This window comes from Petromyzon marinus, chromosome 22 (genome assembly GCF_048934315.1).
Source record: "Petromyzon marinus isolate PM22_M1 ecotype Great Lakes invasive population chromosome 22, UKy_Petmar_22M1.pri1.0, whole genome shotgun sequence".
NCBI classification, from domain to species: domain Eukaryota; kingdom Metazoa; phylum Chordata; class Hyperoartia; order Petromyzontiformes; family Petromyzontidae; genus Petromyzon; species Petromyzon marinus.
This window is the reverse complement of record NC_133688.1, coordinates 21,773,666-21,795,696: the sequence shown is the minus strand read 5'-3', so window position 1 is coordinate 21,795,696 and position 22,031 is coordinate 21,773,666. Positions and strand designations below refer to the sequence as shown.

Below are 22,031 nucleotides of genomic sequence, written 5' to 3'. Positions count from 1 at the left end.
CTGGCGACCATGGTCCTGGTGTGGGGCCACCTCTCATCGTGTAACATACAGAGCGACACATAACCTCACATTCACTAAATGGTAAAAAGATGCTTGCACCATTTGTGGAGCACAACTGCCCCTGTGATTAAAGTCTCTGGCCAATTTGCCAAAAACTGGTCACAGCCTGCTCCAAAAATCCAGACAAACGATGCATAAAAAATACGAATGAAATGAAAAGGTCACGTGTGACCTGAGCTCCAATGCCTTGGAGGCCCAGGAGTAGTCACCACCTTTTCCAGAGACCACATCCGGACATATTTCTCAGTCCGCATAGGTTTATCAAAACTGCAGTAAACTGTAATAAAGTTCAACACGATGCCGGTACTAAATCAATTCCTGCCACCCGCACGCAGATACCAAATTCCGACTGTTCGGCTCAAACCCGGACAGGTGGCAACCCTCACAGGAGCCCTCATTACATTTCCACCCCGTGACCACCAAGGGGCGGACTAGTCTCTGTGGCACCGCGTCTCTGCGCGCTGCCACCAACAGCAGAGCCCACTACTCCCGTCGAGAGGGCTCGGGCCCCACGCGTCACTGGAAAGCCCGCCGGCACCTTTGAGCCCTGAGTGCGTCATTGGCAGAGTGAGACGGGGGGCAGCTCAGCTTTGCCATCGACGGGGCGTCTAGGTATAACCAAGGAAACCGAGACAATCGTCCGTAAGCTGCAAGCTCGAGATTTGAGATTCCAGTCACGACTTACTGTCACAGAATCTGGTTATAACTGCTCATGTGCGGCAATTTTTTTTATTATAAAATTTTCAAAAAGCTACGGCACTCGAGAGAAAGCGCAGTCGCGTAAATTCGCATACAGGATAGAATTTGGAAAAAACGTGAGTAATGTTGAATTCAATGCCCAGTGAGAGGAGGCACGTTTCCGTGCGTGAGTGCAGGCTCCTGCTGCCAACTCCCGAGGAGGGGGGGGGGCTCGTGGGCGAGGTGGGGGGAGAACACGTCGGAAAGAAGATTAGCGCTGCCCACTAATGTGCGAAAGCGATGGCGAGTGGGAAGGAACATGAGAAGGAAAAAGTGTGAGTGTAGAGAAGGGAGAGTGATGAGTGCGAGCAGTGGGAGGGTGGTGGACAGTAGCAGCTTCTGCACTGGAGCTGGCACCTGGCAGCACGGCCCTCCTCGGTGACCTCTTGCCCGCTGAGATGAACTCTTCGTGGGTGATATTAATTATTCTCAAAAAGTTTTTGCGAAATAAAAAATGTCCACAGTCACTCATGAAATGAAAAAAAAAACTCAAAACAGTCAGTGGGGAGCCATACTCGGGGGCTGCCAGTGTCGCCTGGGGCGACGGCGCTTACGTGTTGAGCGTCTCGTCGTCCGTGTCGTCGATGAGAACCTTCGTGTCCTTGTTCTTCACCCTGAGGCCAGAAAAGCAGAACAGGTACAAGACGCACGCACACAACGCGCATTCACAAACACGACAACAACCACCGCGATACGCCATTAAGTGGCGGTGTCGTAACCATGCCATTCGTGCGAAGATCAGTGCACTCCGAGGCTGTAACGTTAAGTGCTGAGGCTCGATATGAAGGCTGACACGTGGAGGTGGTGTGGCCAACATCACGCCCAACTGTATTTGTCTCGCCAGTGGTGATGTTTCCACACCGCAACAGGTACTCATTTGAGACAGTCAACTTTGGCGAGGCCCAGCACCTGTTCAGATATTTGTCAACTGATGTTGTTGGGTTTATCACGCAGTGTGCTAACGACCATTCTCTACTCTCTTAGACACACAAGCACATACTCGAAAACACAAAAACATCAAGAAAGCCTTTGATTCTGTCAACCAAGAAGGACTGGAGGATCCTTCAAAAGTATGGATGTCCACTGAAATTTGCCACAATTCTTCGCCTGCTGCCTGATGGTATGCAAGCAGTGATTCTACGTAATGAATCCATCTCAGACCTCTTTGAGGTTACGACTCGTGCATGATGGAGGTATGCATCAAATATATACACATCGACATTCCAAACTATACTAAATTAAAACTTTCAATTTTACCAGCCAAAACCCACAGAGCTATATAGCTCGTTTTCAGAATTGACCTGGCCACAAATGATAGCTCAACGAAGTGGCATATCATGTGGAAATTTATAGCAGCCAAATACTTGAAACGCATGTTTCTAAATGTGGAGGACCCGGAGAAAAATCCACATGACCACAGGGAGAAGATGCAAACTCCAAATATACATGCAAGGTAATTAACATCTGCAGATTTTCCAAGGGGAGACCGAGCTAATGATTAATGCAGGCGGCGAGAAGTCGCAGCGCAGCACAAACCGGTTGCGGCGCAGCGAGAAGCTGTAGTTGCGTTTGCCGTTGCTGCGCTTGCCGCGCCGGTTGCGGACTCCATCCTCAGAGTCCATCATGGCTTCCAGCAGCGTCTGGTCGTCGGCATTGAGCGGTGCCACTGAGATGTCCCGGACGGCGCGGAACTCCCCACAGTTATTCAGGTGCTCGTTCTCCAGCCGGAAGAAGTTCCACACGAAGCGCCTGGTGCATTCACATACGGACGTACACGTACACGCACATGCACGCAGCTCTTGTGTAATGCACGTGTAGCACAACACGCAATACCGCAGATTTACATGTACTACCAGGCGTGTACATGCAAATCAGCACGAGTACACAAATGTACATTTACACTAACAAAACCACGTGTACAGACATAGCCAGGAACAGGCATGAGCCCAAAAACAAGCCAAGTAACTCCAAGACTGAGTGTGTAGAATGCAATGATGACTGATCAGACACCAAGTCGACATGGATAAGTCATTGATCAGACTGCAGAGAAGGCACGATTAATGAGGCAGATCGCTAATCAATAATTGATGAGACATGGATCGGACGACACTGACAGTTGCGACAGTGAGGCTGGCCGCCGGGCTCCCACGCACACCTGAAAACTTCCATGGGGGCCATGAGTGTCGAGAGCAGGTCGGCCATGTAGGAGAAGCCCATCTCCGGGATGAAGATGTAGAGCACCCAGGAGAAGCGCAGTAGCACGTCCTGCACGATGGCCAGGTAGTAGTAGGCCTGCCCGTCGCCACCGCACACGCACCACACACGCACAAAGTCTAATATTCCCTGCTTAACCTTCACAGGCTGTTGGGGCAAATGCTGTTCGTGAGCACCGATGAAAACCAAAATGGCAAACGATGGGGTGGTGTGACCAGCACCACACCCCGGCCACCTTTGTCTCCTAAGTGGTGATGTTTAGACACTACACCAGGTAACTCATTTGAGGGCAAGTCAACCTAGAGGAGGCGGTCCAGGTCTGCTTCGGATAATCGTCACTGGCGTTGGTCGTGAGCGTAAATCGAACTCGGGTCGCTTGGTTCATACTGCGGCATGCGAATCGCTGCGCCACCATTCCCCACAAACACCACAAACACACAGATACGTACACACAGAACAGGGGGAGAATAAACTCCACACAGGCGCCAGAGTTAGAAAATGAACCCAGGTGCTTCTTTCTGCGAGGCACGAGCGTTAACCCCCGCAGTTACCATCCTGCCGCCAAATAAAATGAATGAGCACACATTGGAGAATGGAACAGGAACGCACACGCAAACACCCAGCGGCAGCGCTCCCACCTTCTGTGGGTAGACGATCTCCTCGCGCAGGAATGAGTTCTCTCCGGCGTTGCGGTCAAACAGGCCCCAGTCCATCTTAAGGTCCCAGGTGAGCGTGTAACAGGTGCTCACGAGCGACGCCACCACCCACAAGTAGAAGTAGACGCGCACCTCTAACGCCGAGGAGCTCTCCCCGCCCACTGCGTCGCACAGAGCGGGGGGAGGGTGCCGCACAGAGCGGGGGGAGGGTGCCGCACTGTGACTCGCACTTCCGCCGGCCTCGAGCCAACGTCTTCACTCTCTCACATACGGGTTCAGGCCTCTATTTGCCCACCACAGTCACTCTGCTCTCCAAACATTGTATCATATCACAAAGTCAGAGTGACTTCCAACTCCAATAAGAATCGAGGTGGTGCTTCTCATCTCCTGTACGCAGCCCTGCAGAGCCACTCTATCGCCAAGTCACCTGACCAGCATCTTCTGTTTAGACTTTGTAAAGGAGGAGGAGGTGGAAGAGGGAAGAGATAGGAGACACTCACGTTTGCCGAGGTTGTAGAGTGCTGCAAAAATGACCACGAAGAAGGTAGTGGAATATTTGCCGGCATTAACGAGGTGTGGGAACGCTCGTTTGCTGTCGCGGTAGCGGCGCAGGCACTGGGCGAATCGGATCCACGCCGGTAAGCACTGGATAACGGCGCGCACGCCGTATGCATACGAGTTGCACACGCGGTCCCCTTCTACACAGCACACGAAAACAATACACACACACACACACATGCGTGTAACACAATACATATGCGCACAACACACACGTAATGCATGACATGCACAAACAAAACGCGCGCACACATAACCACACACAATACATGCAACGCGCACTATCCACGCACGTGCAACATGTAATTTCACTAACCACCCCAGCACTCTGAAAGCTGAGGTGTCGTACACATGGCAGCAGCAGAAGTAGCACCTTGACACACACGCCCATGCAGCAGCAGTGCCGCCACCGTCAGTGACATAGTGCACCTAGAACCGTGACTGCGCACTGGGCCGATTGGGCCGTTAGGGCCAAGGAAGCAGGATGAAGCCACGCTGACCTTTTGGGTACCAGAGGCCTCTGAGGTTGGTCCAGTCGAGCTCGTAGGCGTAGAAGCACAGCATGTACTCCAGGTCCATGAGGATGCCCACGAGGCTGTTGAGCTGGTCGGCCAACCAGAAATCAGCGAAGCCAACCTTGTGGAATGGGGCTGTGAACACGCGCAACTTGGGGAGGGGGGGTGGGGAGCAGAGATGCGCAGGAACAGCAGAGGCATTGACAGGCAGCCGTAAGAGTATGTGCGCATAATGCTTGCGAAGTGACGCCCCTTGAAAGGAATGCCTGTGCCAGCTTGCAACTATCACTATGGCCTGACTACAATTCATACTGGATTAAACAAGCCTGGTAAATGGGTGAGTGTATGTCAGAGCGAGTGGGCAGAACAGGTGGTGCATGTACCAGTCATCTCAGTCGATCAACCCATAACAACTGAGTCCATCTCATGACCTGAAAGTGCACCTAACCTGGCACAAGCACTCTAGTGACGTCATCATCACTCAGTGGGTAGATGTTGCGAGTGAGCGAGCAAGTAGACGCACGTACCAGCAGCCGGAGGAGCCAGACACGTGACTTGTAGTAGCAGGTCTTGGTGGGATTAAGCAGAAAGAGAAGGATGAAGATGTACAGCGCCAAGGGGTAGGCGTGCACGGGTACAGGGAGGTACGACCCAAACACGCACGCCAGCAGGGAGAGGCACCACAGCACTCCCAGGAACCCGGCTACCTGCACGCACACAAAGACACAAGGATTCTCCATGTTGCCTGAACAGACTGATGAGAACAGATTCTGTGAGTACCTACGTTCAAAATAAAAAGTCGCAGCACAGAATCGGCAGCTGACCAAGATGTGCTCACCGGGAGCGGGGAACGGTGAGCGTCGTGCTGCTACCTCAAAAAGATGCTGGTGGGAGAGGTTGTTGCGAGGGTCCAGCTCGAAGATGAGCACGTGGTTGACGCCGGCCTGCCGCCACCCGTACGTGTTGATACCGAGCAGGAAGAGGAACTGGATGAGCAGGAAGCCGCCGCGGTAGATGCGCACCATGGGCCACACGTCTTGGACCGAGCCCAGCACATAGGCCGCTGCACGGGTGCGCGCGTGGAGACGATAGAAAGATACGCAGGGACACACGGGGACACGCAGACACAAACGCATCGCAGAGGCGCGGATGGATGCGCACACACAGACACACGGGAAGACAAACGCACGTACGTGCAGAAACATGCGCACATAGAGACACAGGGGAACAGACACGCAGGGATACGGAGGGACAAACACAAAGGTGAGGAAACAAGGGCACGGACACACGCAGAGAGGGAGATACTGTGCCTCCTCTGCCATGATCACAATCAGCTATGTGCATTTCAAGAAAATGTGCAGTGAATGTGCAAAGTCAAATATCTCGCCAATAGAAAACAGCAGTGTTCATGGAAGTGCACTGGGGGTAACATGTGAGCATGACTCGAGCAGGAATACATAGCAGGAATAAACAAGCAGGAAGAGGGGGTTGAAGTGGGGGGGCAAGGGCAGGAGTGGGGGGCAAAACACACTCGCTACCTGACAAGGCGAAGGAGGCAAGAGGGAAAAGGACAATGATGATTCCAAAGTAAGCTCCGACTCGGAATATCACGTCCGAGGGGATGTTCTAGAGTGGGGGTGCGGGTGTTACAGGGCAGAGTGAGAAGGGGGAGGAAAGGACACAGTGAGGTGGAATGTGGAAGGAGAGGAGCTAGGAGCAGAGGAACACCAGAGGGTGGAGTTAGTGGAGTGGGTTTCTGACCGGCCGTTACCTGCCAGTGACACGGTGACCACAAGCACGAGAAAGACGCCACAGAACAGGCCCACTCTAAACGTGGTCCACACGGGGGAGGGCTGCGGGTCCCACGTGCAAGCACACACACGCGCACGCATGCAAAGAAAACAACACATGCAAGAATTGACACCCACGGACAAACAGATGCATACAACATACGCACAAGCACAGACATACGCATGCAGATAAAAACCCCAGCACACACGCGGACACACGCATAGAAACAAAACACAAACACGTGTACACATGGGCACACGCACACGTGAACACACGCATGCATACAAAATACACGTAAGTGCAAATGTCAATACATAGCGGCACGCAACCACAACCCAGTTTACTTCGTAATCCTGAAATGAGAAAAGTGTAAGAACAGCGAGTACGCCGCGCGTGGCGCCACGTTCTGCAGAAAGCCTACGCCAGGCATCGCTAAACAAGAAAGCAGAAAGAGCAAGAGAGCTCTCTCCTAGCAAGGCATTCAGGAGGTGCGGGTAAAAGGCAAGTGATGTGCGCACAGGTGAGCACAAAAGCTGCCTGCGGTTCACCTGGGCGGCTCCGAGTGGGGGAACACGCAAACGCTTCATCGCCTTCTGCCGGTCTCCAGCTTCCAGCTCATTGGTGAAGACGTTCTGCGGGCAAAGAGACCACACGCCATGAGGTGACAGCTGCTGTGGTGGGCACTACATCATCTGGTGGAGCCGGGTAGAAGGGTTGTTGTAACCTGATGACGGGCTGATGTATGTATATATATAGACCTTCTTTCGTACCGTACGTAACCAACCGTGCTAATCGGAGGTGCGGGGGAAGGACAGCAAAAGGGGCGGCCATGAGATGGCCTGGTGGTGTGGCCAAGCAGGGCGAAATCACTGCAGTCAAGCGAATGCCCAGCCTTGCCGTCACTGTGTCTCTCTGTACCTCGGTCTCCAGGATGAGTTGGTCAATCTTCTTGCTGATGAAGAATGGTGCTGTCTCCACGTGCGCGACGCGCCAGCTCACCCCTCGCTTCGTCTCCAGTATCTTGTCGTGTTTCTTCAGGATCTTGCGAAACCCTGTGAAGTTCAGGTTCTGGTGCAGAGTGTAGCACAGCGGAAAGAACGTGGCTGAACCTCACATCACAAACCCGTGCTACAAAGTTTCACATTGCAGCGTCAAGTCGCGCCACCTATGGGAATAATTTTCACCATTAGATTCCCCTTTAAAGTCTTATTACATGACACTCCTGTTCAAGTAAAACAATTGGATCTGTTAACCAAACCTTACTCAACTTATGTCAGTTATCTAAACTGTTCATAATATATCTGAACAAACAACAAGCTCCTTCCCATGTCTCTCCACATAAAAAAATTAATTACACATCCTTTCAGCCACACAGCCTACTAGGAGTGCATAATTTCAGCAATATTGGTTCAACGCAAACTCTGGGCCAGGTTTGAACATTTAATGTCTCATCAGCAGTCAGGCTTGCTTGACCGAATGTTGGTGAACTTCCAGATTTTTATAGACAAGGACCCTCCTCTGTTAGTTATGGGTCCTAGTTCAATGCAAAACTCTAGAATACACAACACATAATAATAATTCACGTCATTGTGAGGATACAAGTAAAATTTTGATTTAAAGCTTTCGTGACTGCAGGGATTCATATTCTTGGTTCTTTCGGTAAAGTCACGAAGAAGGGAAACAATAAAATAATAAAAATATAAAACAATAAAATTCTCACGACGTTTTGACTGCAACACAAGCAATCATCATCAGGTGTGAAAACCACAACAAGAAAATTTTCTTGTTTTATATTTTTATTATTTTATTGTTTCCCTTCTAAGTGACTTTACCAAAAGAACCAAGAATAGGATACAAGTTGTAACCAAAGTGACAATCATCCGATAGTACCAAGCCAAGAGTTGATTTGAGAGAGACAGCGAGAGTGGGTAGCATACACATCAACTCCAAAGGGTTCAAATCAATGGGACATCTGAAAACCCTTGGAAAAAACCCTAAAAACCGAAGCACAGACATTGAACCGTCACATGGGCGAGTCCATTTGGAGAAAAGGGGGGGATGAGGTAACTAAACAAGGGTAACATCAATAGGCTTATATTCACCACGTAGTGAACACCCCCAATAGTAAATGAAATCATAATCATGACCTGAGATAGTTGTGATGCATTTCCAGAGTGTTTCTCATAGAAAGGCTGTAAGTAAAGACACACCTTGTGGATCTTACCCTTACACGAGACCTGAATCATCGACAGCAGCTACCAGTGGGATATCGTATATTTCAGATAAACAACAAAAGTAATGAAAAACCCTGACTCTCAAGGGTAACATTCTTGAGGCGTGCCACACATAGGCTCGTGGTGGGGGATGTTAAAGGGGGGAGTATGCACGCAAAGCAGTGGGTAGTTCGGCGTGGGGACAGCTGGTAGGAGTGAGGCGGATTCGCGACGACAACCAGCACCAAAATCCCTCTTCACGCGGCGATGGAGGGTACGAAGGTAGTGGTGTAGGTGGTGTAGCAGTTAGCGTGATGCGCTACTAACCTGACGACCCGAATTAGATTCTCGCTCACAGCCAACACTAGCAACAATTATCTTAACCCGTCCTGGGCCTCCTCTAGGTCGACTCAGCCTCAAACGAGTACCTGGTGAAGTGTGCAAACATTTCCATGAGGTGTAGGCCACCCACCCCCTCGTGTGCTGTGCCCGCTTTCATAGCTGCTACTCGCTAACAAAAGTCTGTTAAGGCTATAGGGGGGATCTTTGTCTGGTGGTGGTGGTGGCGGGAGACCTGGTAGTTCTGCAGTAGGATGAGGCTCAGGTAGAACTCGCTGAAGGCCAGCTTGAGGTCGCGCAAGTTGCGGTGCTGCACGCGCTCCTCGTGTGACACAAACACGTTCTTGCGGCGGCGGAGCAGCGGGGGCGGTGTGGGGGCCAGGGGCCCCTCCCTTTGAGCCTCCAGAGAAGACTGCAGCTCCCCCTGCAGTGTGGAGAAGCCGCGCTGAGCCTCGGCCAGCTTCTCTGAGGACACACACACACAGGTGTACACACGCAGGCACATAAGAAGTGTACACATGCAAGTACACACACACAAGCAGGTGTACACACACAGACACACGCACACAAGCAGGTGTATACCCACAGGCACACGCATACACGCAAGTATACACACGCAGGTACAAGCACAAACGCAGGTCCACACACGCAGATACATGCACACACGTAGGTGTACACACGTAAGTACAAGCACACACGCATGTGTAAAGATGCAGGTACATGCACGCAGGTTTAACTATAAACACAAACAGGTGTACACATTTAGATAACCCTTGATCTCAAGTGCACCCCATTGACATTCCCTGCTTTACTTTGATCTGCACCCCTTGATCTTGCCTGATCATCCTTGACCTCACCTGTACTCCCCCCATAATCTCAAATGCACCCCTTGATTTCACCTGTACCCCCCATGATCTCACCTGCACTCCCTTGATCTCTCGAGTACCCCCTTTGATCTCACCTGCACCCCCTTGGCATCAAATGCCCCATGCGCACACATATGAACACATGTACAGCTCAAGGATAAAGATCTGCAGCAGAAGCATTGCAGTCCAAGACCGATAGGGGCCACCACTGCACGCAAGCCACCTCCATCGCAGCAGCGCGTTCGTCAGCAGCACAGATCCTCGCTCACAATGCACATCGCGTGCGTCGCACACATAAACAGCAGACAAGCATATGCACACCACACACAGTAAAGTCCAGGACACAGCACACAACTAACACTACACATACAACAAACATGTACACGCAAAAATAAGATCCCCCTTATAGCCTTAACAGACTGTTGGGGCAAATGTTGTTAGCAAGCACCTATGAAGGCCAGTATGGCACACGAGGGGGTGGGTGGCCAATGCTACACCCGACCGCCTTGATCTCCGCAGTGGCAATGTTCACAAACCACATCAGGTACTCATTTGAGGCTGAGTCGACCTAGGGGAGGCCCAGGACCGGTTCAGATATTCATCACTGGTGTTGGCCTTGAGAGGGAATCAAACTCGGCTCGACGGATCCGTAGTGCAGCGTGCTTACCTCTTCACTACCGCTCCCCAAAACTACACAAAGACAAAGACACGCACACCACATACACACTCACAAACCATGCACGTATTGAAACTCACCAGAGTAGAAGGTGTTGATCTTGGACAACTCCTTCTCGCATGTCTGGAAAAACTTTTCCTCCACTTTCGCGAAGTACCTACGGATCGTCGCTTCATCTGTGGCTGTACAAAGACAAAAATCCCCCCTATAGCCTTAACAGACTGTTGCAGCAAGTACTGTTAGCGAGCACCCATCAGAATATTTTTATTTTCAGTACCACGCCCGACTGCCTTTGTCTCCCTATTTATGTGTATACACCGCACTCGGGACTGATTTTAAGGCCGAATCGACCCAGGAGAGGCCCAGGACCAATTTAGATATTTGTCACAGCGTGGGAATCGAACTTAGGTTACCGGGTTCACAGAATAGTCCGCTAACCTTGACACTATTGCTCCTCATGTACGTGTGTCCGTCCAGCGATGCACACTGGCACGTGGGCGTGCTAACATAGCAACCACCATTTACCACTAAGTGGTGGTGAAAACACCACCGTACTTGTGCCAGGCTAGGTACACGTGAAGGCAGGCCAGCTTGAATTTTTCAAGCTGGTGCAAGTGTTCTTGTAAAGGGGTTCTCGCAAGATCAGACAAGGGAGGGAAAAACTGTGGTTGGAACTTTGTATGGAGCGACAAGCCATGCAGTTCCCACACAGTACCAAGACAGCACCACCACAGCACAAACACGCCACCCACTCAGCTCTCACACTATACTCAGACTGCACAATGACAGCACCCACTCAACTAACATAGCACCCAAATAGCAGTCTCAGCTGCACAGATAAAGGAGGCACCGCAAGTGAAGAGGTTGAGCCTGAGCATCACACACGTTCCCACAAAGCCGCTACACACTCTCACCCTCGCCCAGCAACCCCATTCAGACATCGACCACGTTCTCCCAATTGGCACATCGCTCCTAAACGGGATCAAGTCCACAAAGGGAGGGGTGCTGGTGCCACCAGGGACACCCAGAGGTTTCTGAAGGCCCGTATGTCATGTACGGGCCTTTTTGTTGTTGTCGCTGACAACAACAAAAAACCAGGCCAGTGTGGGGCAAATTGTCCATTTGCCACTCCCGTTTGGGTACACAAAGCTGCCACTGTGCAGTAAGGATGCCATGCAGCCTCACTCCACAAACAGCGGTGGCTACACAAGGCCTCTACCCAAGGCCACCACCACACAAGGCTTAATTAGCGTTCGCTAATTAAGCAGAGGTTTGCAGCTCAAATCCGACAGGCTGCCCTGGTTATTACTGCAGGTGTATGAACCATAAAGATCACTATGCGACGTCTGCTTCGCAGTGATGTCATTCGAAACAAGACCACTGTGTACTGACATCATTATCTAAATTTGCAAAGTGCTAAAAATTACTCCTATAATTGCCTACTTGCAGCCACACAGGAACGGCTGCTACTAGGGGCACCCTTAGATATGTTTGAGATGAAAAGTGATTTTGTGTGTAATGCATTCTGAAACAAATCACTCTCACTATTATCAACACAGCGGAACTTCCACTTGTTTACTCAGGAAAGCCTCACCGAGTCCTACGTTTTCAGGAGGGTCCTGCTACGTTTGCACAGTCGGGGGATGACAATCACCGTTTCATAATTAGCGGTGTAATTTTTCAAATGTGGACAAATTTGGACCATGACACCGGCGCACAATGGCGGGACTGCTCTTCTTCGAATGACATCATGGAATCTTTAACATCCGCTGTGAGTGGCGCAGACTGCCCATATTTATTTACGGTTCACATGCTCCGAAGTATTAACCACGGCAGCCTGCTGGATTCAAACCACAAACCTGCGTTACAAGTGGCAAACGCGCTGCCGCTGGACCGCGTCGCTACTCACAGGCCACGCCAACACGGGCAACGCTCGAGAAGCATTTAAGAAGCGAGTGGGAAGCGCGTTGATAACCGCGCCGTGATGTAGCAGCAGGCCCACAATAATGGAGGACGCGTGCTAAATGTTAATAAGGAGCGGAGCCCAGGGGCTTTTAATATCGCGTCCGCGAACCGCAATAACCGCACCGTGCCCCTCGGGGCAATATCCACTCGCACGCAGTGCCTGACGAGGAGGGGGAGACCCCTCATTTTCACTGCTACATGGAAAATAGATTAAAATTTTTAACGGCAAATGTAGACAATCTTCAAACTCATTAAAATCGTTGTCACTCCCAACGCCTCCATGGGCACTTGGAAGATGAGAAAGGGGAGAAAAGTTATGGATGCAGACTCCTCGTCGTCAGAGACAGGGAAGGGATGACAAAGTAGTCATGATCTTCTTTAGTGTGGAACCCCCAATCAAAACCACTGGCGGTTGTTGGTGGTGAGTGAATGTTACATCCATAATGAGTATCCAAAGTAACACTGCCCATGTTTGGACAGCTCTGAACCTCTGCACAACTTCCCTCCTTCCCCCTCCCTGACCCCCTTCCCCAAGCCACTCCCCTACCCTGTACTCACTTCCGCACCACCTTCCCTACCCCCTCCTATACTCACTCCAAACCTCACCATCTCCCCGAGGGGCCTTCAGGCAGAAATACACCCCCTCCCCCCCCAGAGCAGCGATGCTGATCATCTCCGCCCAGTCACACTCATTAAAATCCGCATGGCGCTGGGCAAACACACACAGCAACACAAACACACAAAAGATCCCCCGTATAAGCCTTGAACAAACTGTTGGGGCAAGTGCTGTTAGTGAGCACCTATGAAGGTGCACAGAGAGCAACACACAAACAGCAACACAAACAATAACATATCAGGACCTCCGCCCAGCACTTTGTTTAATCACGGGCAGCTGAAACCTGGATTCGAACCCTGGACTTCAGCGGTGCTTGTTCATTGCCATGACGCAGTATCAGACGCAGTATCAGCCGCTGAGCCACCTACTCGGCGCCAATGAATCTGACAAGATAACTCCGCATGACACGACGAGTCGGCACAAGCCACCTCCATCATCGTCCACAGTCACAAGTGACCACACAGCCCCCACCCCCATCTCACACACAGCCCCACAGCCATCGCTCAAAGCTATCCATTAAATGTTTGGTCAGGAGCGGCTTCTCCACAGTCATATGAATGATGTCCTCTTAAACGCACGAGATACAAATCACGGCATCGCTATCTTCGTAAAACGCACTGCGATAAACGATGGTTGAGCACACACACCACACATATATCATGCATTCACTTGGTCATCGTCTTTGTAAAGAAGTCAAATTGTGTTGAGTAACAGAATAATAATGCAATTTGCCTCCTTCCTATATCCGACCCTCAACACAAAGAATAACACAAAGCATAACAGTATTTTTGTATGAATTCCATCAGCTACGTATCATTCTAGAAATGCATAATTTCAGCAGCATATGTTTAATATAAGCAAATTCTGGACCAGTACGAACATTCAGTGTCATATTTGGCAAGCGTGACTCCTGATGAGACACTTATATGTATATATAACAGGCCCTTCTTCCCAAAACACATCTTCATAGCACAGAGGTGTGTGCTATATCATAAGGGTATTGTCTAAAACGTTGTATGTTCTACATATTTTTTAATGGTCCAAGTGTTATGGACAAACGTGGTGAGCATTTGTTATTTGTGCTTGTGTACCACTGCCAACGCAGTTTACATTAATTATCCTGCAAGCAAAATAACCGCTGCAAGCAAGCGGCGCCGGCGTGAGCCGTCATTGTACTAATGCTGCGTTCCCAACTGCGGCTTCCAATGTAGACAGACGGGGGGACCTGCCTCCGTGCAGATGTGGATGCAACAAGAGGGCTCTCGCTGCCACGGCAACAGTCCCCATGACAACCACGGCAAAGCCACTTCTAGCAGCTGGGGTAAGCAATGATTGCTGCCCAAACAGCAGGGGTCCCAGAGGGCCAAACAGGGAGACAAGGAGACAGCCAGCGGTCCTGAGAAACCACTCTGGATGCAGAGACATAGCAAAGACCCACAGGGAGAGAGGGCAATTGCTCTTGGTCAACAGCCACTATGAGCTATCAAGCTGTGCTACACTTGTATTTGTAACAGTTTCGGAGAACAGACAAAAACCCAAATTGTCAAGCATCCAGCAACAAACATCAATATAAAAGTCATAATAGATAAGTCTTAAACACGTTTCCTGAATGGAGCAGCAATGTTAATATTTGAAGAAGTTGCGGTAAAAGAGAGGATGGGAGGGAATTGCAAAGTTTCGCAGTGCGGGTGTAGAAACAGAAAGAGAAGCGTTTTAGTTACGATGCAACTTATAACGCGCACAAGATCTCAGCAGTGACCGTGATTGAGGCACAGGGCCAGGCTCAGTGTGGCTCAGAAGCCAGGCTTAGTTATGAAAGAGGTGGTGCTTCAGTGTCTCTAGAAAGAGGTGGAGATTGAATGCCGCAAAAGTGCAGTGGGATGATTGCCACGTTCCAGACGGTGGGTGATTTTGGAAGTCAGCATGTGGGTGAGTGGGTGGGTGAGTGAGTGATTGAGTGCATTGTTGTGACCTGCAATGTAGTCGTTGATCACAGTACGGATGAGACGAAACAGTTAGTTTGGTAGACAGAGTTCTCCACATAAGTAGAGGAATCAATGAGTGAAGTACAGGGGAACAGTAACCATTGTAATAACGATAGAGGAATAATAAGGTGACTAATGGCTGGAGGGAATTCATGACTGCTGGATCACCGATCACTCGGACTACTTTCAGTTCCTTCCATGATGTGAAGTGGTGACGCGACCTCGCGGAAAGATCCTGTGACGTGATTCGAAAGTAAGTGTGTGCCAAATTTGCTAAATTACACAACAAATTACTTAATCGGCAAACACGAAGCAATTGTTAGCACCCACGGCAAAAACTGAGCAGGACCCCCCGGAAAAAGAGTCTTGAGAACAAAGTTACTTGCAAATGTGACTAATCTTGTCTCTGGAGTTCTCACCTGGTTAATTAATAATATATTCCTGTGCGAACAAGCGTAATAACGATGATGAAGGTGATAATAATTTAAACTCTCGCCATGTCAGTCACTGTGCGCTAAGGGTAACGCTTGCAGCAGGGAGGGACTTGCCAACAACGGGCACAGGGCGTGCGGTTGGTGCGAGGGTTTCCATCTTTTCCACTGTTGACCCAACCCGGACACAATTCTCAGTCAGCACCAGGTCTGTAATCATAACTGTGCAGTTTCCTGAGAAAAAGTTCGACACAGCAACACCGGTACCAGATCTCAGTACAAACTAATCAATGTCACCCGGACACAGATACCAACTCCCGAACAATCCGGCTCAAACCGGGACAGGTGGCCACCCTGGTTGGCGCGGGGCTCCAGCCTTGCTAAACGTGTAAATCAGCGTTTCCGAACGCTGTGCTCGGAGGGACGGTACGTGGTCTCTATGGTGACGTCTTATTATCTTCTCTCCCCACTCCCAAATGACGGCGATTGGCCGAGCTCATCGCACATGAAAGGGTGCACACACAAAGGCAGGCAAGCAAGACAAGAGACAAAGATCCCCCGTATAGCCTGAACGACTATTGGGGCAAGTGCTGTTAGCGAGCACCTATGAAGGCTGGCACGGCACACGAGGGGGTGGATGGTCAACACCACGCCCGGCCGCCTTTGTCTCCCCAGTGGCGATGTTTATACACCACACCAGGTACTCATTTGAGGCTGAGTCGACCTAGGGGAGGCCCAGGACCGGTTCAGATAATCGTCACTGTTGTTGGCCATAAGCGGGAATCGAACTCGGGTCGCCGGGTTCGTAGCACAGTGCACTAACCACTACACTACCGCATGCACGAACACGCACACAAATGGTTCACAAACGATCACACACTCGCATACACAATCACGTCCAATTACATGCTCACAGCCATAAAACTCGCGTGCACACAACACATGTGTATACTCACAACAAACACGTATAGCTCCGATTAGCACGATTGGCTACGTATGGTGCGAAAGAAGTTGAACATACATACCGACAGACCACCGCAAGCACAATTCAAACGTGCATACCCACACACGCACACAACAAGCATGTGCATATACACGCACATTTTTTAAATATAGACATACACATATGCAAACAACACAAATGTACCCACACACATGCCCGCCCACACGTGCACACATGTACACATATAAATAAGACAAATATTCCCCCATATAGGCTTAATAGGCTGTTGGGGCAAGGCCGTTCAGATGCGTGCGCACACACCCCAACAGAAACGCACACCATGGTCTATCAGCCTCTCAAATCCGCATGAATATTCACAGAAGCCTTCACACATCTTTGCAAACCTCCGTGCAAAACACAAGCAGAACAAAACCTGCATGCGATTCTCCAATAGGGGTGGCGGGAGGAATGCTGTTGCCAGAGAAACGGTGAAAATCAACCACTGGAGCAGAGGCACGAGTGGCTGAGCTGACGCCGCCAGGAAGGGTCCAGCTGTGAGCACCATTACTATTCCTGGCTGCCGCTCACTCTACAATGAAGGTCGATTTCGATTCCCTGAGCTCCCCCCCCAATACCCAGTCAGCAGCCATGCACAGAGAGACACATGTAGACCCACCCTTCTCTGAAATAATGTGGCTGTTAAACGATAAACCGGTAACCATTTTAATAATTGGTTACCGGTTCCGAAAGTCAGGAACAAGTAATTGATTCAAGTGGGGTGTGAGTAACGAACGAACTGATTGGTACGCGCGGACGTACAAACCGCACGGTGCAGGCCAAAGTCACAGCGTGGTTCATGTGCCATCCGTTCTGTTGATAGCTGACAGAGAGGCTTCCAATAAAGGGAGCTCGAGAGGGCATGTGGCCTACTCTTCCATCCTGACCAGACGTCTTAGAAGACGTGGGCACACCCACACTTTACCCCAGTATACGTGTCCTGCCGACCATAGGAGGATTTAAGATAGTTGTCATTGTTTCAACTGCCAATCCAGAAACTGTAACTTAACCAGCGACCTCTGGATGGAAAGTCAACATTGCTAACCATTACACCATGACAGTTATCTTGATTCTCAATGAAAAAGATAAAAATGCTATTGTTATTGGGATTTCATGGAGCAATTATCGCCCTCTACTGGATGAGAACTGCCATTGGGAGAGCCCTTCAAATGTTTGAGATGATGTGTGATGCAAGTCACATATCACGTGTAGAGTGCTCCGAGCTGCTCTAGCAAAAGCAAATTCTTAAAAGTGTGGCAATGCAACGAGTTGGTAAACAATACTCATAAATTCTACAGCCGCGCCAAGTCCCACAGCAGAGGAGGCCGACACTCAATGGGTAAACTGCTGCTGTGGACTTCCACCCCTCCTCCCACAGTCCCTCCCTGCAGTCACCACTTGGCAGAATTTACATATTGACGAGCGGCCGCTATTAACGAGCTCCCGCAGCCGCAGCGCCGCAAATTACAAGCGATCATCACCTGCGGCACAAAGCTCTCGCTTTTCAGCTGCAAGCACCCCCGCCCCGTCACCCCCTCTCTCCGCTTCCCCACTGCCCTCCTCTACCGCAACAGCCTTTCTACCGCTCCCTCCCCTTCTTTCCCTCTCCTCCTCTCTCAGTCTCCCCTCCTCCTTCCTTCTCCCTCCTTACCCCCTACCTCCTCTCAACTCCTCTCTCCCCTTCTCCCCCTATCTCATTCTCTCCCTCCCTCTATCCCTACTTTCAAACCACGGTTGGGCACATACGGTGCGAAAGAAGTTCAACATACATAACAGCTGTAACGACACAAGGTCACTCGCCTTCAGTGACGAAAGAACGAAGAGAACCACTATATTAGCCAAACACGATAACAATTCCCTATGAATATTATGATTACTACTGCACCAATAGACGGCAGAAATGTTTCCTCTAGGATGCTTCGAGATAAATAACCTTGTTCAGACAGCGCTGTTCTCTCCCCACGAGGACCAAAGGGTGTGTTTTGTGCGGTGCTGCAGAGCTCGCCGGTGCAGCGAGGCCACTGCAGGTGAAACGAGCGCTCAGGCGCGTGTATGGCAGTGGGGTAGCGAGGTGACCCAGCAGCAATGGCTTTGCCGCTTGTGGGAGACCTTTGTGGTTCGATCTGGCAGGCCGCCCTGGTTAATACTGGGGTGTGCATTTCACGATTGATATTTGGGTTAGGCTACGTAGTAATCGAACCACATGTATGCCCTAAGACCCTTCACCACCTGACACAGCCAAACTAATTAAATTGTCAAGTGTACAATAATATATCCAGGAAGTCTGAATGACTGGATTTTGTTCCAACTTCCTGGTTTATGTCCAAAAGATGCTTGATGCAGTTTCAAGCGAAATGTATTTACATTTGGTTGAGAATTGTTCTTCACCTTACCCACGGTGAGCTGAAACAACAATTGGCACATGACAATATCATTTGTTTGAATGTCAGGTGGTATAGGGTCTTACGACAGAAATTTGATCAAATCATTGTGGCCAAACCCAAAAATCTATTATGAATAATATTGGCTGTAAAATGCCACATGTCTTTAAACCATAAAGTACTGTGCACCGTCTGCTTCACTCTGTGGATGTTCAAGATCCCATGACGTTGTTCAAAGAAGGGCAGACCACTGTGGTCCAAATTTTCCAAACATCAGCAATTACACTTTTACAATTACATGATTCAGAAACACATCACAATCGATCTCCCCCGTATTGTGAACATTTAACAGGACCCTCTTGAACAGCAGTCTTGATACTCAGTGAGGGGTTCCTGGTCAACAAGTGTAATTATAATAACTACTAGCCACATCTGTCACTGTGGATTCTGTGTAACAGTTCCAGCAGCGGGAGAACCTCATGGCAGAAACCACAGGAGCTCAGTGCCACCAGCGCTGATGAGAGAAGCGCTTGGATCAGCATAAGCGACAGGCAGCACAAAGCAGCACACCACCCACACACGCAACCCAGTGAGGTCATGGGGTCGACCTATGAGGTAATCAAGACACAAGCTTCCCAGCTGGGGTCACAGGGCAGCATGAGGCCTGCCAATCACAGCCACAGCCAATGCAAAAAGCTTTCCTGTCCCATCCGCCTCCAAAGACAAAGCAGAACAAAGGGGAAAGACTGGATGATAGCAGTAATCATTGCTGCAGTGGCGTTTCATGGCACCACGCGCACCACCACATTCCACCACGCACACAATACATACCACCATACACAAGATACATACCACCATATACCCCACACATCATACACACCACCTTACACTACAAAAACATCACACACCACCACGCACAACCATGCACACGATACACCAGACACACCATCATATACATGATACACATCACTCTACACACCACACAGGATGCACACCTCCATACACCAGACACCCTACACACACCCCCATATTTGGAAAATCGTTACCTATAACTTAAAAGTACATATACAGTACAATCATATTTGTCTACCAGCATCAATAAGTCAAAGTAAAGGAGTTACTTCCTGCTTAAATGAGCATTGAGGTGGTGCTCATATCCTGATTACAGCGAGTTTAACACGTAGGAAGAGCACACAAATCTTGTCATCACATCTATTCCTCTATTTAAGGAACGAAACAGGAGGATTTCTGTCGCCTGATGGAGCTAGTTTTAATTACTGGTGAAACATCGTACTCAGATTGTAAATGTTGTGGCTTTGTTCTCCAACATACCGGTCTGCTGTACTAGTAACGAATTGACATGTTCTGTTTACATGACAAACCTTACTAATTGGCTGTGTATGGTGGGGGCGGGTTTAACGACACATTTATATATTTACGCAATCTATCCCCAAAAAACCTCTATTATGGCTGATTACAGCGCTTGGCCAGTGGTGCAAATTCCACATTCCCACGTTGAGGCTATCCATAGGACAACCATTTGACTTACCCAAAAAGTTATAATCATTGTATCGACCCCATCGTAAGGAAGATGGGCTGAGTCAACCCCGCAAATACGTACAGTGCGAAAGAAGTTCAATATACATACAAATACGATTTGAAGTGAGAACCTGCTTATTGTGTCGCTCACTCTACCGCTTAGCCGGCATAATAATATATAACATGATGACACAGTCATACATGACATCGTAATACAAGACGTAGTAATACATAACATGACATAGTAATATATGACATAGTATTACATGATATTGTAATACGTGACATCGTAGGCATCAGCCTGCCACTGAATTCCGCATCAATAAATTTCGCTTTGATTGTTTCCCCACGTACTGTTGCCCTATTTAAGTGTTTTTCTGTTTTGATCATGGCAACTGTGTTGCCTTCTCTTGGCTCTCTGTATCTCTGTACGTCACGTTAGAAAAATACCATTAAAAACATCAGCCTGACGCAACGTTACAGCATAATCAACCACGACATCACGATATATACCACCAGACAATACGGTCCCATACAAAGACGCCCCATATAGCCTTAACAGGCTGTAGGAGCAAGTGCTGTTAGCGAGCACCTATGAAGGCCGGCACGGTACACGAGGGGGTGAGTGGCCAGCACCATGCCCGGCCGCCTTTGTCTCCCTCGTGATGTTTACACACCGCACCAGGTACTCGTACACCACATACGAGACGCACAAATCACACCCCACATACACCCCCAATAAACACATGACCATACCAACGAAACACAAACATTACCACCACATGATTAACATCACCACACAGGACACACATGATACAACACACACATATTCTCAGCCCTGGTGTACATGTGCTATGCTGGCTGTGCCCAAGGCTGCAATTTCCTGTGCGCGTGTAACGGGGCGGCTTTCCGCTCGACCGGACAAAGACTCGCGATTTGCAATCGCGCAGAGAAGCTCGCAGAGCCGCGGAGGGGATGGGCAGAGCCCCCCCCCCCCGCCCACCTCGCGGAGCGCGCGCCGCACACCGAGCAACACAAGCCGCTCGCTCGATAGCAAAACACACAACATGGCTTTCCCATTAGAGGCACGATCCATTATTGATGGGCAGGCACGTGTTCGTCCAGCAAGGGCTCGCGGTGCCGCGGAAACTCCTCGGGTGGGTATGAAGAAGTCAGCAAAGAGAGAAGACAGAAGCAGGAGAAGATTGGGGAGAGGGAGACTTGGTGTTGCCAAGAGTGAAGGAAGCAAAGTGCCACCGAAACGGTGATGCTCCATCACTCTTCTACACAACAAGCCCTGCAATGCAGTTTATTTTGGCCTGATTTCTATTAAGTTATTTTTGTTCCAATTTCTATTTGGTTTTCTCTGCCTTGACTTTAATTTGGTCGTCATTAGCCTACATATGTTCTCTGAATCATTTATTCTCTCTTTCTGTCTCTCAAGATAATATTCACACACATTGTTTTCACATTTAAATGTTTTTGTTC

The 22,031-nt window shown here is 49.7% G+C and overlaps 1 protein-coding gene across 1 annotated transcript in view; it reads right to left on the bottom strand.

Annotated features, from left to right (window-relative positions):
- Positions 1 to 22,031, bottom strand: part of XPR1 (xenotropic and polytropic retrovirus receptor 1) — a 31,134-nt gene that overhangs the window by 5,987 nt on the left and 3,116 nt on the right. Inside the window, exons 3-15 of the mRNA XM_032958535.2 lie at positions 10,707 to 10,808; positions 9,320 to 9,549; positions 7,451 to 7,600; positions 7,081 to 7,164; positions 6,513 to 6,594; positions 5,614 to 5,804; positions 5,269 to 5,448; positions 4,727 to 4,892; positions 4,169 to 4,366; positions 3,651 to 3,829; positions 2,954 to 3,090; positions 2,335 to 2,547; positions 1,353 to 1,412 (exon numbers count right to left, since the gene is read on the bottom strand). Coding sequence (XP_032814426.2) covers positions 1,353 to 1,412; positions 2,335 to 2,547; positions 2,954 to 3,090; positions 3,651 to 3,829; positions 4,169 to 4,366; positions 4,727 to 4,892; positions 5,269 to 5,448; positions 5,614 to 5,804; positions 6,513 to 6,594; positions 7,081 to 7,164; positions 7,451 to 7,600; positions 9,320 to 9,549; positions 10,707 to 10,808 — 1,972 coding nt within the window. The remainder of the gene's footprint in view (positions 1 to 1,352; positions 1,413 to 2,334; positions 2,548 to 2,953; positions 3,091 to 3,650; positions 3,830 to 4,168; positions 4,367 to 4,726; positions 4,893 to 5,268; positions 5,449 to 5,613; positions 5,805 to 6,512; positions 6,595 to 7,080; positions 7,165 to 7,450; positions 7,601 to 9,319; positions 9,550 to 10,706; positions 10,809 to 22,031) is intronic.